General features: G+C 43.4%; 1 protein-coding gene across 6 annotated transcripts in view; it reads right to left on the bottom strand.

The window, feature by feature from the left end:
• TSNARE1 (t-SNARE domain containing 1) overlaps positions 1 to 16048 on the bottom strand; it is a 469579-nt gene that overhangs the window by 261106 nt on the left and 192425 nt on the right. For all 6 annotated transcript variants that reach the window (XM_054647416.2, XM_054647423.2, XM_077189516.1 and 3 more), the window contains one exon: positions 607 to 697. In XM_054647416.2, coding sequence (XP_054503391.1) covers positions 607 to 697 — 91 coding nt within the window. The remainder of the gene's footprint in view (positions 1 to 606; positions 698 to 16048) is intronic.

Below are 16048 nucleotides of genomic sequence, written 5' to 3' on the forward strand. Positions count from 1 at the left end.
CTACCCTGTGACACTGATACTGAGCTGAACAGCCCAGTCTGAGATGACAGCCCAGTCTGCACACGAAACAGATGGGATTTTCTTCAGTAAACTGCAGAATTCAGAGTGGAGTAAATTCTAATTTAAAATCCTGCTACAGCCTGTATTTATCTACCCCCAAAGTTGCCTTTGCACTGAATCAGTGTCATATCCAGATATATTCCATGGCTTTGGCCTTTCCAGACACTTAACACACTCCCAGACTCACCTGCACCCCACAACTGAGTCTTTAACCAATGCCAAACTCATGTGAAGCCAGATGATTTCTGCAATATTTTCACCCAAACTGAAACCCTGAGATAGATATGAACTGGCCAAAGGCTTTTTTGCTGAATTCTTGATTTCCAATTCTACATGATCCAGTTTTGGGAGAAGAACTGGTGTCTGCAGCTGCTTTCCCCTGGGTCATTTATAAGTGAAAACTACACTTGTTTGAGAGGAAAGGAAGTTATAGCAAGACACAGAGCTTAACAGCTTTAAAGCACCCACTGCCACTTCTTATTTTCGTTATTCCTCCTTCCACAAACCCCATCATTCTCCCCCAACAGCATCTTGAGTGACACATACCCTGGATGAGCCTCTGACAACCTCAGACAGCTGCTTGATGGCTTTGGTGCTAGTCGTGATGGTTTTATTAGTCTCCTGCTGGGTGGCATGCCTGCAGAAGAGAAGAGATGATGGGAATTGCAATTGAAATTAATTGCATAATGAGACACTTGGAGAAATCTATCAAGCTGCAGAGCAATTGAGACAACACAACAACAGCAGCACGAGGAGGCTCAGGAGGGCTGCAGGAGTCCTGGGTCTTGACCAGCAATGGAAGCCAGAAGGAAATACTGGGAAGGAGCTGCCCAAAATATTCTCCCTGCTGTCAGCACAAAGACAATGCCTGTGAACCATTCAAAGAGGAGTGATGGGGTGAAAACAGGGGGGTGGACAGGGAACAAGGCCATCACAGGTGGTTGGTACTCCAAATTTTCAAAGAAGGGTTGTACAGCCAAAGGAGACAGGACTGGGGAGTTGCCTGATGGCTTGTCCAGGAGAAATATTGTTCTCAGGAGAGAAATCTGAAATGGAGCAGGACAAATTTACTTACCCTGGTCATCTGCCCCTTAATGACACAGTATCTCCAGGAAAGCACTGGGCATGTGAAGGTGCAGAGCTGCTTCACCAGCACTGAAACAGGCAGGAATGGAGCCAAACCAGTCACCCCTCCAGGCATGGGTGTCCCTCCCTTTTACACCCCAAATTCCAGTACCATTATTCTTCGTAAGCACTGGTTGCTGGCCTTGCTCTTTGGGACTATACAAATGAATGGGAAGAGACATAAATGCTTCCCAAAGGTATTTATTAGCTCAGTCCAGTACTTCTCAAGCTTTCTAAGGTCAACAGAGCACTCTCAGTTTCTAAGCTTCTCCAGAGAGCACTTCATATCCTTTCAGTCAGAAAGAAGTGGTTTTCCACGAGGTTTCTACTCAAAACCTCAAGAAATACCTGGAAAAGACCTGGAGAAAATGATGTTTTTTCTCCCTTTGAGGACACACATGAGCATGAGCCACAGTTGTATCAAAGTCTCATTTGTCAGTGCTTTTTTTTTTTTTTTTTTTTTTTTGAGTGGTGAGATTTGAAGTGAATGGAAGTTCTTTGATTAAAAAATGTCAAAATGTCTATTCATGGTCCCTCAGTCCTGAAGACCCATGGCTTGTCTCTCCAGCTCCTTCCTTTTTCTCTGTCAGTTCAGATGGAGAGCTCTTCCAGCCCCTCCTTTGAAGACCAAGGCCAGTCACCAAACCAAACACAATCTTAACTACAAAAACATCAAAAACTCTCTTGTTGAGGTCTTGATCCAAAGTTCAGCAGTTTTTTTCCCCACTTCAATGTTTTTGTGCAAACAGCTCAGCTGGGAAAGCTGTCCAGGATCATGGAACCATAGGATGGCCTATGGGATGGAAAGGACCTCCAAGATCATCAATTTCCAACCCCATGCCATGGGCAGGGACACCTTCCAGTGGACCAAGTTGCTCTAAGCCCCATCCAACCTGGCCTTGAACTCTTCCAGGGATGGGGCAGCCACAGTTTCTCTGGGAATCCTGTGCCAGGGCCTCCCCATCCTCCCAGTAAATAAAATTACACTTGAGTTCATACAAGGTATCTGCAAGTGAAAGCTTAGTACACATAAAGACAACATCTCTTAGTTGCAGAACAGGAATTCTGGCATGTGTCAATGGTTGAACACTCACACAGAAGGCATGGACTCCTCTGGCACTATGCAAGAAGGAGAAATAATCCCATATTAAGACAAAACCAAATGGAAGGATCCAATAACGAGTTATTAGCTCTGTTTATTTAAATTAAGACACAATTTCTGTGTTACTTCATCAAAATGAACTTCATTTATTGATGATCCCGGGACTCGCCACACCAGCTGAGCAATTACATCACTTTTAATTTGAGATGGAAGAGGTCACATCTATCACAGGCAGGTATTCCTCAGTGCCATTGCAAGAGAGGGAGCTTGGAATTGAATCCTGTCACATTGCTAACACTGAGGAGTGCACAGTCAGCCTGATCCCCAATCTCTTAATCAAGTATATCTTGCCACCAAATGCATGAATTCTACAAGCAGCAGATTCAAATCTCAGATTTCCATACCTAATTCCTCTTAATGGAAAGCAAGATGCCAGAGTTGACATCCATTTTGCAGACCTCACTAAATTATCTGCCCACAGAATAACTCAGAGATTTACATACCACTAATTCCCCATCCCCAAAGTAAAATGGCTTGTTAGGCTCTTGCATCTGATCCTTCCCAATCTCTAAAGTTAAATAAAGCCTTCTTAATTTGCATTGTAATGTAAATTTTATGTTAGATATCTTACGTAATAAATTCGTGCTGGGCACGAACTTTACTCTGCTGAAAAAATAAGTGGGAGCAGTAGTACAAAAAAATAAAAGTTCTGCCTTCCACCTCTTAATTCAAAATGCACTTTAACCACCATGCTGGTGCTTGATTTTGGCACTTCCCACTATGTTGTCAGCACAATTAACTTCTCATTCTTCAGTCTCAGAGATGTGCTCAGGAATCAGACAATGATTATATTTAATTTACATTAAATGCTATTAAGATCTTAATTTTAAAAAAAAAGCCGTCTCAAAACACTGCTTCCTGCAGTATTTTATTTTAATTTGTAATGGTAACAAGGCATGTTGCTGTTGTCGTTGCTTTTGTTGTTGTTTTTATTATTAGTATTAACAGCATTATTAGTATTATTATCTGTCTTTATATTCTGCTCCCCATGGAAGTGTGGAAGTTAATTAAAGGTGTGTCTCTCATGAATAAAGTTTCCTTCTCAAAAGAATCCTCCACACAACAGCAAGTTAATACTCCATCTGTGGAGCTGCCAAGTACCTAAAATCTACATTAAAAGATTTGCCTGCCTACAGCTCTGCTCTGAAAACAAACCCTGGCAGGGTGAGCACCAGAGAGGGCATCTCTTAGGAGGGGTAATATCCCTTGCTGGGCATCTCTGTGTGCACAAACGCTGCAAAGACAAAGCGCTAAATAATCCAGGGGATGCCAAACTGCTGCCTACGAGTTCCCTGTGGCTGCTGTTTGCTGGAGGAGCATGGTCCAGTGAATCCCCGATCCCCAGCTGCTCACAGTTTGTTCTTTGAGCGATCATCTCTCTAATTTATTTATCCAGTTTTAAAAGGAGCTCTGCGGAGAGGCAGATGCGGCGGCATCCATCCGCAGGGAACACCAGGAAAGAGCTGAACTTCTGCCTCTGCTGCTTCTTTGAGACACTTGATGAATGGGCAAGCCAGTGGAAAAATAATCAGACCCCAAGTGCAACAGCAAACACCAGCAAGGGAGGGAGTTCTCTCTGCCTCACCGTGCCTGACCATACTTGTAATAATCCCAAAGAGCTTCATTTTCCAGCTCCAGCAGGAAATGCCATTTCCACTCATAAAACAAGATACAGCTTATTTTGTTTTCATCTGATCCCTAATGGAAGAGCAATAATGTGGTTTTTGGGTACAGATCAAAGATACCTTTGCTGTAGTGGTTTGAACACCATTAGATTCAGAAACCCTTCTTTTAGCACAGGGCAGCTGCACGGCAATGGAGTCGTTTTTGCACTTAAGAGTGGTCAAGTAGGATTGGCAAGAATTAAACCAGATAGCTCAGCATAACTCAAAACCTGTCTTTTTCACAAGCTGCTATAATGTTTACTGCAGTTTTCTTATCCAAAAAGAGGTAAAAATCAGAGGGCTTTGAGTAGAGCCCTGAGCTGCAGGATCTGTGGCTTAAGCAGAAGTAGGCTGAGCAGCTGCATTTACATTTATTCCATTGCTGCTGGAGACAGAGATGCAAAAGGGAGCATCAAATATGCAGAGGGAGATTGGCACCACAGGACATCTCCTTCCTGTCATACAGATGGATTCTGTGAAGGACTGGTGGCTGTGGGAACTGATAGGACCCACCAAACCACAAATACATGTAGATAAGACTTCATGCAGTGCCCATAGGAACAGCAATGGATCCTAAGGATCCTATTTCCTTTTCTCCACCTAATAAAGATGTTTAACTACAGAGAAAATCCAACAGAGATTCTTTGTGGTTTGTGGAGGGGGCGGGGGGGCACCTGTAACATGAAGTTCTGCCCTGGAATGTGGTCAAAACCCTCAAAAAATGCCCTATTTTTCAAGCTATTAGTGGTGAGCTGAGAGGAGCACCATGTGCTGGGTTTTTGGTGTTGAATTGTATTAAAACCCATCTGCCACGCCAGCCTCAAATCAACACCCTGAGAGTGAGGCAGAGATTTGGCAGGTGAGCTGCTAAGCTGACCTGGAGGCACGTGACTGGCAGTCAGCCCCTCTAAACTACAAAAGTTTAGTCCAGTTTTCATACCTATGAAAACATATATTCATACATTTTCTAACCTATTCCTCTTTGGAGTGTGTGTGGACATTCATCCTTTGGGTAAAGGGATGTGCCCCAAGGATGTCCCTCAAGGATGAGTGAAAAAGATTTGCCTTCAGTTATTGGCCTGGGTGAGTTACATCAATCTCTAATAATTGTTTGTTTTTGTAGCTTTAACATAATTTCTTCAATATTGCTTTGATTTAGTGCACTATCCTGTCTGATACCGTAAGTTGTTTTTAGCTTTTATGCTGCGTAGTAAATAAATCTGATTGAGTTATTTTGTTTTAATCATTTATCATAAGGAATAATCCATTTTCATAGACATATATCTGATTTGCCACCATTAAAATCTGAGGGACAAAGTTGCAAAACTTGGACTGTTGACAAAGTCCAGGGATAAGCCTGAATCCAGCTGCCCCCAGGCTCCTCTCTGAGGAGTTTAGAAAGCAAAGGGATCCTCTCCTCTCTGCATCTCATGACTCAGTGGGAGCTTCTCTAACAAACTTTGTCTGAGCCTTCAACAGCACCTCCAAAATGATGCAGAGAATCCTCACTGGAGAGATGACCCAGCCTTATGGTGCATCCTACACAGCCAGGATGATCCTACACCAGAACCAGGGAATATCCTGAGCTGGAAAGGACCCACGAGGGTCATCCCAGCCCAGCTCCTGGCCCTGCACAGGACAATCCCAACAATCCCACCCCGACCCCGAGGGAATTGGTCAAATGCTCCTTGAGCTCTGGCAGCCTTGGGGCCATGACCAGTCCTTGGGGAGCCTGTTCAGTGCTCAGTGACATTTTGGGGGAAGAACCTTTTCCTGATATCCAACCTAAGCCTCTCCTGACACAGCTCCAGCCATTCCCATTCCCTTGGGTCCTGTCACTGGTCACCAGTGAGATCATTGTCTGCCTCTCCTCTTCCCATCATGAGGAATCTGAAACACTCATCTATAGGATGGAAATGTTTTCTGCCTTAGATCACTGCACTTTACAGAACCACAGAAATGCCAAGATGTATGGAAAATCACACTGTGAAAAGCTGACAGAGGAGTTCAGCAAATTTATTTGAGTGAAGGGAGAGTCCACCAGGGCACACCCATGGGGTTTTCTCTCTCTGGGATTTTGGAGAGCACAGACTCCTTTCATCTCAAACTCCCAGCCACATGTTGCACTCCTCCTTTCCCCATTGCCTGAGGTACCAGGAAGGTGCAGCCTTCCCAAACCACTTACCCCATATTCCCCCTTGAACCTGGCATTTTACCCCAAAGTTCAGAAACTCAGGCTTGTGCAGACCCACTTGTTTCAGGAGTCAGTGTCCGGGTTCTGTAGCAATCCTTGAAGTTAACAGAGACATTATGACCCATTTCAAAGACATTAACACCCATCCCCTCACCCATGGAATTGTTTATAAAGACATCAGCGCACATCTTCCCTATCCAAGACTCGTGGCTCTGTTTCTGCATGATGAATTCAGGGGGCATCTCTCACCTCTAAAAATTTATTGCAGATGTAAACAAAGCAGGGAGACGAACTAGGAGGAAAGGTTATTTTTTAGAATCACAGCATCACAGTCTCACAGGATGGTTTGGGTTGAAAGCAACCTCAGAGGCCAAACCCATTAGATCAGGTTCCTCGGGACCCCATCCAACACCTGGCCTAAGGTGTTGCACTAATTTTCACCAAGCCCTAAAGTACATTTACTGTGTTGTTTCAGTCATCAAAGGAAGAACAGTTAAATCTACTTATTCTGGTTCCAAACTGACTTTCTCAGCCATTTCCCCCCCTCCCCACTTTTTCTTTCTCAAGACCTAATTGTGCATGTTGAGGAATAGTTTACAACAGAGCAAAATAAGAGCTCTAATTCTGATCTGTCAGCAAACCCTTTCGCATAGGTGTAAATCATCCAGCAGAGTAAAAGTCAGGAGAAATATGGACTGCTACTTCCAGGTTTCAAGCCACACAATATTCTAAAATAAAAGCATCATGGATTTCCAATTTACCTGTCACTTGAAAGTATTAGGAGACGTGGCACTATTTTTCTTACAGGAGCTTAGGGGATGGTCTGTGGCTGTGTGGGAAAAGGAGGGGAGGTATTTCAAACCCCCCTGACACGGGTGAAATACCATCCCAAGAGAGGAACATGGTTTGCAGTTCTGCTGTTCAGTGGTTCTGCATTAAAACACAGGAATTTCTGTCAGCAGCCCTCACAAATTTCATCACAGAAGTGCAAACCTTAGCAAAATTTTTCATGGCTCTTTCAATACCTATTTTTAAATACCTTTTCTATCATGGCTTCTTAAAATTAAATAATCATAAATAAAGAAGCAGTTATTACTGAAATAAGGAGAATGCTGGCTCCCCTGCAGGATTTGACCAGCTGCAGGCAGCTAGTTACTCATTATCCACTACCACCAATTCAGATTTGTGCCTTTCAATGAAATTATCTGCCAAACAGTTTATGAGACACCCCCTTAACCCTGCATCACCTACAGATTAGCTCAGCACCGCCTCAGACTCCATCTGTCAAGTCATTGCTGACAGCTCTCAAAAAGGACCCCATGGGAAGCAGCTCAACAATGTCACTGCCATTAGTCACCTCTCACATTGTTTCTCTTTCTCCCACCCATACTATTCCCAAGGAAGTTTTATTTTTAAAAGTTCCACTTTCTTTCCTAATGAGAGAGCCCCTTGAATCCTTTGTAACCGCCCTGCTAGTACTTGAGATATATTACACCTCCCTCTCCCTCATTATGCAGTAAGCCTCTCAGCTTATGAGAGGCAGAAATTAATTTAATTTGTCATAATTTTCATTTTGACGAACCCTGATGCCTACTGATCATGATAGTTATATTTTTTTTTAATTTTTTTTCCCCTCCAGGTGCTGATAAACTACTTATTTCTTTTCGCCTATTCTGGCAACTTTGCTTGTGCTGAGGCAAACCATCCTCCTGCACCAGATTTCTGCAAAAAGCAAACAGATCCCTCCCTTCCCAGCCCAAGGACCTCAGCTGCCCTCCGTGAGCTCTTAATATTCACCCAGATTTCCAGAATTGCCCCGAAAATCCTTTTAGCGCCCCGAGATAAACGGCACCAAGGCTGTGACCGCTCTGATTGCTTAGCCAGTGCTCTCTAATTCTGTCCTGCCTTTCACATTCCTGCATTAACCAGGGGACAGGAGCTCAACATCTGCCACAGAGAGGTCACAGGGATGCGGGGATGTGTTCCTGCCGTAATTCCCAGCAGCAGAGCCGGTGGTGCCTGCAGCAACCACCAAAAGCAGCTGAGCAACACTCAACCTACAGAGCTGTCATCACGCCTTCCTTCCTGTGATTTGCTGCAGCTCCTTGCTGAAGCTTGGATTGGAGCTGCCTTTCCAGGTTTTTCAGGGTTGGGACTCGATGATTTTTAGGGTTGCTTCCAGCCCAAGACATTCTACGATTTGGTGATTTCGATTCTGTGTGGGAAAGGTCAGGGTCGCTGCTTTTAGGGCTCTGTAGATGGAGTTAAGTCAACTTGGAGGGGAGAACTAAAGACTTCCTGAGTCCTGCTTGTAGTCCAGAAAAAGAGAGAAAAAAATTATATACCGTAAAAAGAGTTTTAGAAACTGGTGGAAGTTTCACTGCAGGGGGGTTGGAACTATATAATCTTTATGGTCCCTTCCAACCCAAACCATTCAAAGACTCTGTGATGAAAAATCCCCTTGCCCTGGAATGGCAGAGATATGGATGTTGTCTTAGTTTCATCCTCAAATCTGTTTGAGTGTGGACTCCAACAAATGCAAACTCCCTCTTAACAATTTGCCCATTGCAGAACACGGGCTGGGAGCTACAGACTCAAAATCTAAAATATAACAAATCCCAAGGACTTCATGAGGATAAAAATGATGACTTTGAACCAAGTTTACTCATAATTTATGCTCCTGTAGATTAGCTTGTGTCTTTCAGCATAAAACCACAGAGATTGCTCTGAGGGTGCACAAATGTGCCAGGAGGTGCCCTGCACACACACACAGGCACGTATGTAGGAAAGACAAATGGACAGGAGATTAATGGCACTGCAGATTAATGGAGTCTATTATACTTTCCACACTCCCTCTCTTGGTTTTAGCATTTAACATGCATTCAATACTCGACAGGGCACTGTGAAAAGCAAAGATGAAGAGTTCTTTACTGATGTGAATGAATGATTGCTCCAGCTCTCCTTGAGAAATCACAATGGAACCACTGTTAATAAAAAGAGCCAGTACTTGGAGGATGAAAATTTTTGGTAAAGAGAGAGGTAGATTTTTTAGGTTTTATTTCCATTTTTAAAGTTGCTTTTGCTGGTTCATGTGGTTTTTTGCCACCAAAGTTTTTCAGTGGCGAGAGCATGCAGAGCAAACATCTGCAAAAAAAGGAACAAATCACATCAATTTCTGAGATGTAGGCATTTTCATCCCAGAAAATACATGTTTCATTTAAAAAAAACCAAAAAAACAAACCACCAAAAACCCCAACATTGCTTAAACCCAGGCAATTTTAATTGAAAAATGAATCCATTTCACTCAAACGACTGCGATGAGTTTTGTTATTTTGTGAAGTGAGCAAGAAATCAAAGGCAAACAAACAGCTTGAGACACTTTTCAGCTGGCTGTGGTTATTTGTGTATTTCTAGTTAGGGGCATTAAAACACAAATGCTCCTGTGTGCATGCTTAAATTAAGGGATGTGCCCAAACCCGGTTCCTCCATCAGGATTTAAGTGAGAAGGAAAAGGCATTAGCAGCAATTGTGCCCCTGGAATTGTCAGCGTGGAGCAAACAGGCTGTCTCATACAGCCGTGAAAAATGTCCACCCTTGGACTAGCAGGAAATCTAAACAGAAAGGCAATGACCAAGCAATTCTTCTGCAGTCCAAAGAGCAAAGCCAGGTGGTTTATCATCTCCGAGAAAGTCAGCTTTAAGAAGCAGCAGACAAATATCCAGAGCCCTGCAGCAGTGCAGGGGCACGCTGGCTTAATGCACAGGAATGTGGGGTTCAGGAGGAAGCAGCTCAGAAAACACATTTGTTACCCTGATCCCCAATTTCATCCCAGGTTATACATGAAGGAAATGTCACCATAAAGTTCATAGACCAAAGTGGAGGAAGGTTTGATTAACACTGTTTTTTTTGATGGAGAATATGAAGACAATGTTTCAAAACAACAGCACTGGGGACACCAAGTTTGTTAGAAATACACTTTTTAGGCATTATAAAAAGACTTCATAAAGCTCCACACTGATGTTAATAAATAGTGCACTGTAAAAATCAATTATTTAAACTGTGCAATGCAAATGCATTGGTATTTAGAACGGGTGTTGAAGATTATGCAAACTCCACTAACAGTGAAGCAATATGCAAAGAAATCCAATATTTAGCCAACTCCTGCTCTATGCGTTTTGCTTTGGTAGCATCACTGGCAGAGGCAATGGCACAGCTTTTGGCCTCCAAGACAGATGTTTATGGATCCCACAAGTTGGGTGTCTCCTGGCATCTCTTTCTTTTCCATGTGGAAACTCCATTCAGGTGAGACAAGATGATTTTGGGTTTATTCACCCAGGATTTAAATGCAACTTCACAAACAAGTCCTGCTTCAAACATGGCTCATCCATAGAGTCCATACTCTTCTAAACAGAAAAGCATCTTTTGGACCTCTCATTACACAGACAGAACCCTTTCTGTCCCCAAAAATGGGGTGCTTTATTTTTTTTATTACTATATATATATTACTATGCTTTATTTACGTCCCACATTTCACCTCCCTAGTCTCAACCCTCTCTCTTACATGTCCTACAGAGAAGGAAATAAATTTTCCCTCCATACCATTTCCACACTCCCAATAATATTAATTTCACCAAAACCAAACACCGTCCATAAGTCCTTTAATTCCTACAAAAAACCCAATAAAACCCCCCAAAAAAACAACCCCAAAAACCAAAACCCAAACAATTTCACACCAAGAGTTTCTACTATACTTTTTTATTTCAATCTCCCTAAACTCAGATGCTCAATTCCAAATTCCTGTGTAAGTTTCCTCAGCCCTAGTGAGGAGATGAGGCACATCTTGAGTGCTGTGGCCAGTTCTGGGCTCTTCAGTACAGGAGAGACATGGAGCTCCTGGAATGGGGCCAGTGAAGGGTGATAAGGATGATTTGGGGACTGGAGCATGTCTGATAAGAAAATACTGAAGGAGCTGGGGCTGTTCAGCCTCACGAAAAGACAACTGAGAGGGGACCTTATCCTTGTCAGTGTCTGCAGGGAGGGCTCTGAGCAGGGACCAGGCTCTGCTTGGTGTTCCCAGCAATGGGACAGGAGGAATGGGCAGGAACTGATGCCCAGGAAGTTCCACCTGAACATGAGGAAGAACTTCTTTCTGAGCACTGGAATAGATCACCCAGAGAGGGTGTGGAGTCTCCTTCACTGCAGATATTCCAGAGCCTTCTGGACACAATCCTGAGCCTGTGCTCTGGGATGGCCCTGCTGGAGCAGGGAGGTGGCACCAGGTGACCCCACTGTGGTCTCTTCCAGCCTGACCCATTCTGGGATTCTGCATTCCCAAAACATTTCCCAGCCACATCACCTGAGCTAGGACAGGACCTCCTGCCCCAGGACATCTCCACACGTTCATAAAGCACAGCCACTCCCAGTCCTCACCTGTCCAGCTTCAGTGACTGAGGAAACCTACCAGGGCTTCTCCCTCTGGTCCTCTGATCACATTTTCCCTGACAGGGGATGTCCAAACCACTTCCTCACCACCTAAAATTCGTCCCACATTTATACCCACCACCATGTCCTGAGCCAGACCTGCAGCTCTCAGCCTGCCTGGTGCAAAAATATTGGGACCAGAATGGGAAGCTGCAAACTGCTGCTGCTTCAGACAGAAAAAAAAAAAAATTACCTTCATGACTCCTTCTGAAGGTGATCACTTCCACTGCTGCTGAGAATGGCTTTAACAGCTCCATGTCCTGTGGGCTGGGGCTCTCTGCTCTCACCAGTGCCATTTCTGCTCACTCTGAACCATCCTGAGCAGCTCCCTCAACTCCACAGCAAGAGCAAACACCAAGTGCTCCACAACTTTGTTTTTCCTCTCTCCTCCACCTCCTCCTCTGCTGGAAGGGGTTTTGGAGTACAGTGCTATGCAGAGGGAGATCAGCTGGAGGAAAGAGACATTTTAAAGTACAAAGTGAAGCGTAAAAGTCGATGTTGGTAACAGTGCTGGCGCTTTCTGAACACACTCCCTTGAGGCACTTGTGCCAGGATCTATTTTTTCTGATTTTGGTTTTTTTTTTTTTTTTTTGAGCAGAAGACAGGAGAGCAGAAAAATGTGAAGATAATATAAGGCAGGAATCAGCTTTAAAATATGTTTGCTTGAGAGCAGGATTTTTTTTTTGTTGTGGTTTTATTTGTTTTCATATTGCACTTTGTTCTCAAAAGCACAGAGATAACTGGAAGGAATTGTGCTGGGAAGAGAAATGGATCTCAGCAGCCTACTTGCCACCTATTGCTCTATCCCTTATACTTCATATGCCTCTTTAAATCTGACATCTCTGCAACTTTCTGAGCATAAGGGCAAGCTGTGAAGTACAAGGCAAATTAATATATTTATCCCGCACAGAGTGCAATGCACTCAAAATACGGAGTCTTAATCTCCAAATACTTTTCTTTCTCCTTCACTGTCCTTTCCATTCACCTTACATTTCCCTCTGCCTGGCAGTGCTTTTTGAGCAACACTTTAATTTAGCAGGCAGATAGATGTATCTGTCTCTTTTCAGGAATGATTACCTTTCCAAAACAGGCAAAAATCTTGAAAGAAATGCCGCTGGTGAGACTCCTCTGCTCATCAGCCCCACATTTCATTACTTTAAAGATCCTTCAGGCTCTCAGGTGACAATAATGCATAATTTCCAGCGTGCCAGAAGTCGCTCTTCCCCACCACCCTGCAAGTGACATCAGACCATAAAGCAGACGAGCACTTAGATTACAAAAACACAAGGCACTTTATTGGCCCATAAAACACCCGCTAGAGCGGCCATGTGAATGAAGACCCCATTTTGTGGGGCAATAAATTTTGCACCAGCACCCAAAAGGCTCTGTTATTACAGGAGTTGTGCAAATCACCATCCCTGGTCCATGACAAAAAAAAACCCTGACTGTGGCCAGGATGATTTGTGCCTCCACAACAATTAAAATGCACCACTGGTCGTCCAAAAAATTAAACTTCAAAGGGACCCTGCCCTAGTAAGAAACAAGTACAAATAGATAATAAAAGGATAAACAAACAGAATAAAAGACCTGAGGAAGTCCATTACAAATCACCAGGCTCTGAGGTTTGTTTCAGGTGAGGCAAGACTCTCTTTCTGCTGGCAGGAGCATTTAATGAGCTCAGATACAGCAACTCTCTGTTTACAGGGAGGGCCAAGGGAAATATCCAAGCTTTCCAATCCATTCAAATGTGAAAACTGTGAGCCCCGTTATCAGAAACCTCTGCTGCTGATAGCAAATTTGTTCTCTAGGGGGAAAATGGATTCTGCTTAAGAACCACTGTTAAGAGTCCAATGCAGGTGCTTAAAAGAAAATTACCTGATGAAAGATCAATAATGTTTCTCCTCTCCCTGAATCGAGGCTCATGTGCAGAATAAAAAATTCCAGAGTCTGAGTCTCTATTGCCTTGCTTCAACACGAGCCATTGTAAACGTAACCAGGGTAGGAAATGACATATTTAAAATCATGTGTTGAAAATCACATTGCATTTGTGCAGGTAGGGACCCAAAAAGAGAAGAAAACAGAGAAAGTCACACTCAGTGCACTGTAAAACCAGATGGAGCAGCCCAAACACGTTTCCTTGCAGCCTCAGTGCTTAAAACCAGCCTTTCATACAAAATGAAGTTAAGTGTGCTAAGTTTATGCAACAGCTGCCAGAAAGTTGAGCACATGGATCCAGCTGAGAAGTTCCCTAAATGAATTCAGCAGCAATATCCATTGAAGGACCAAAGCACCACAGGAGAGATGCTACTGAAGCATGTGACTGACCTTTCTTTTTAAAATAAAAGGATTTTACATCAAAACGGGGTCAGGCTGAAATGCAAGAAGCTAAAGGGAGTAATCCTAAATATCATTTTTTTTTCCTTTTCCTTTCCGAATGAACAGAAGAGTTTGTTCACCTGAAAATGGACTTCTGGAGTACAGTGAAAATCTGGGGAATTTCAGACACATGTGATTTTGGATAAATGGTGATGGATCAGCTATTACACAGCAGAAAGAGATTTCCCCCTACTTGTCAGCTCTCTAAAATCTCCCAGTTGATGTGTGCTGTGGTAGCAACGGAAGGCACATGTCAACTCCAAAATTCTGAGCTACTTTTGAGTGATTTGAATCAATAATCTTGTTGGATTTGAATCAATAATTTTTTTAATAAAACCATTGAAATTAACAGTTGGGGATAGTGGATTATATGCAGAGTCCTGCCCTTGGGTCACAACAATTCCCTGCAGTGCTGCAGGCTGGGGGCAGAGTGGCTGGAAAGGGATCCCATACTATCCAGTGTTAATTCTTTAATTGAGAGAAAACAGTCAGTATCAGATGTTCCAAATCCCAAACCAGTTCTTGGTTTGGTTTTTATGTTTCAGGACTTCTCCCAGCTGAACAAACCACAAACACTGGTGAGATCCAGACTCATGATTGCTGATGCATGCGACATCCAAGCCACCCTTCCAACCACCTCTTCTCAGGACTGCACCACCCTGGGAGGCACCAAAACACAGACTGTGGCTCTGTAGTTACTCCAAAACCTGTAGGAATTGAGTGTCTGCTCCTTCCATGAGTTTAAAAACACCAGTTCCATGGACACAGGCAGATTTGCTTCCCTTAAAGCTCTTTTGCTCTCCAGGCTGACGGTTCCTGCACAGAGAATGACACCAACCAGTTCTGCTGTCAATTTGTGCACTGGCTTCTGGCTGGAGCATTCACCTGCATCCCTTCCCCTTATCCCAAAATTGCTGAGAAGGCACAAAGATAGGCAAGCTGGAGGCATGAGGTCAGCATGGGTAAGAGATAAGACAGGAATGAGTCCCACCCTCTCCCTTAACTGAGGTCTACAGTCACCTGAGGCTGCCAAAAGCCTGATCAGAGTTGGCTTTGTTCTTCTTGTTGGTCCAGATGACAACCAGAAAACCATCCCAACCAACATGATTTTGTGATGTGTTGAGCTCTGCTCAGATTGCTGGATTGATGATTTTCCCCAGAATTTATCACCCTTTTCCTTTCACCACTTCATTCCAAGGGTAAGTGAGGGCTATCTCTGGTCAAAAAAACCCCAAAATGTTTGGAAAGTCCTGAAGCATCCACACAATTTAAATAAAATAGAATTAAAAAAATAAAATCACTGCTTCCTGATTATCTACTTTTTCTCATTAATGGCAAAAAATTAAAAGAAATTAAGTCATCACTGGGTGGAACAGCTAAGACAACTGTTGGTATTTTTTAGCTGCATTGCCAAAGAGAAATGTTCTGCCCATACATTCCACCCTGTTAAACCAACATTTAGCTGGGTATTTTGGGGTTCTCTAAGCAGCTCCATCAGATCAGAGTGCCCACAATGGTCCTGGCAAGACTGCAGCCATTCCCAGCCCTGCCTGTCCCTGTCACAGGCAGCCACAGCTTCAGTTCAGCAAGATTTCAGTAGATTTTACACCCTTGGTGAGATAAAATTTTGTGCCATACTCTCTTACTATCTCTTACAGAAGATAAAAAATCTCTATCAGTGCAGGATCCTATCTACCCTAAAAACTCCCATAAAGGAACTTGCTGAGTGAGCTGTATTCCTTTGATTACTCCACATCAATCCCTTGCATAAATGTATTAATTTAATGCCACTTTAGAAGTGTGTTTTATTACTATTTTGGAGGCTGGAAGATGTCAGAGATAACCACAAAGAAAGGTCTTGGGTGCTGTCTCAGTGAGAACAGAAAACAAAACCAGCAATCCACAGCAGCAGCTTTCTAACAATGATAGAAAATCAAATCGTCAAATGTCTGGATGTTTGTCAGATCACATCCAGAATCAGATCAG

The sequence above is a fragment of the Agelaius phoeniceus genome, chromosome 1 (genome assembly GCF_051311805.1).
Source record: "Agelaius phoeniceus isolate bAgePho1 chromosome 1, bAgePho1.hap1, whole genome shotgun sequence".
Lineage (NCBI taxonomy): Eukaryota > Metazoa > Chordata > Aves > Passeriformes > Icteridae > Agelaius > Agelaius phoeniceus.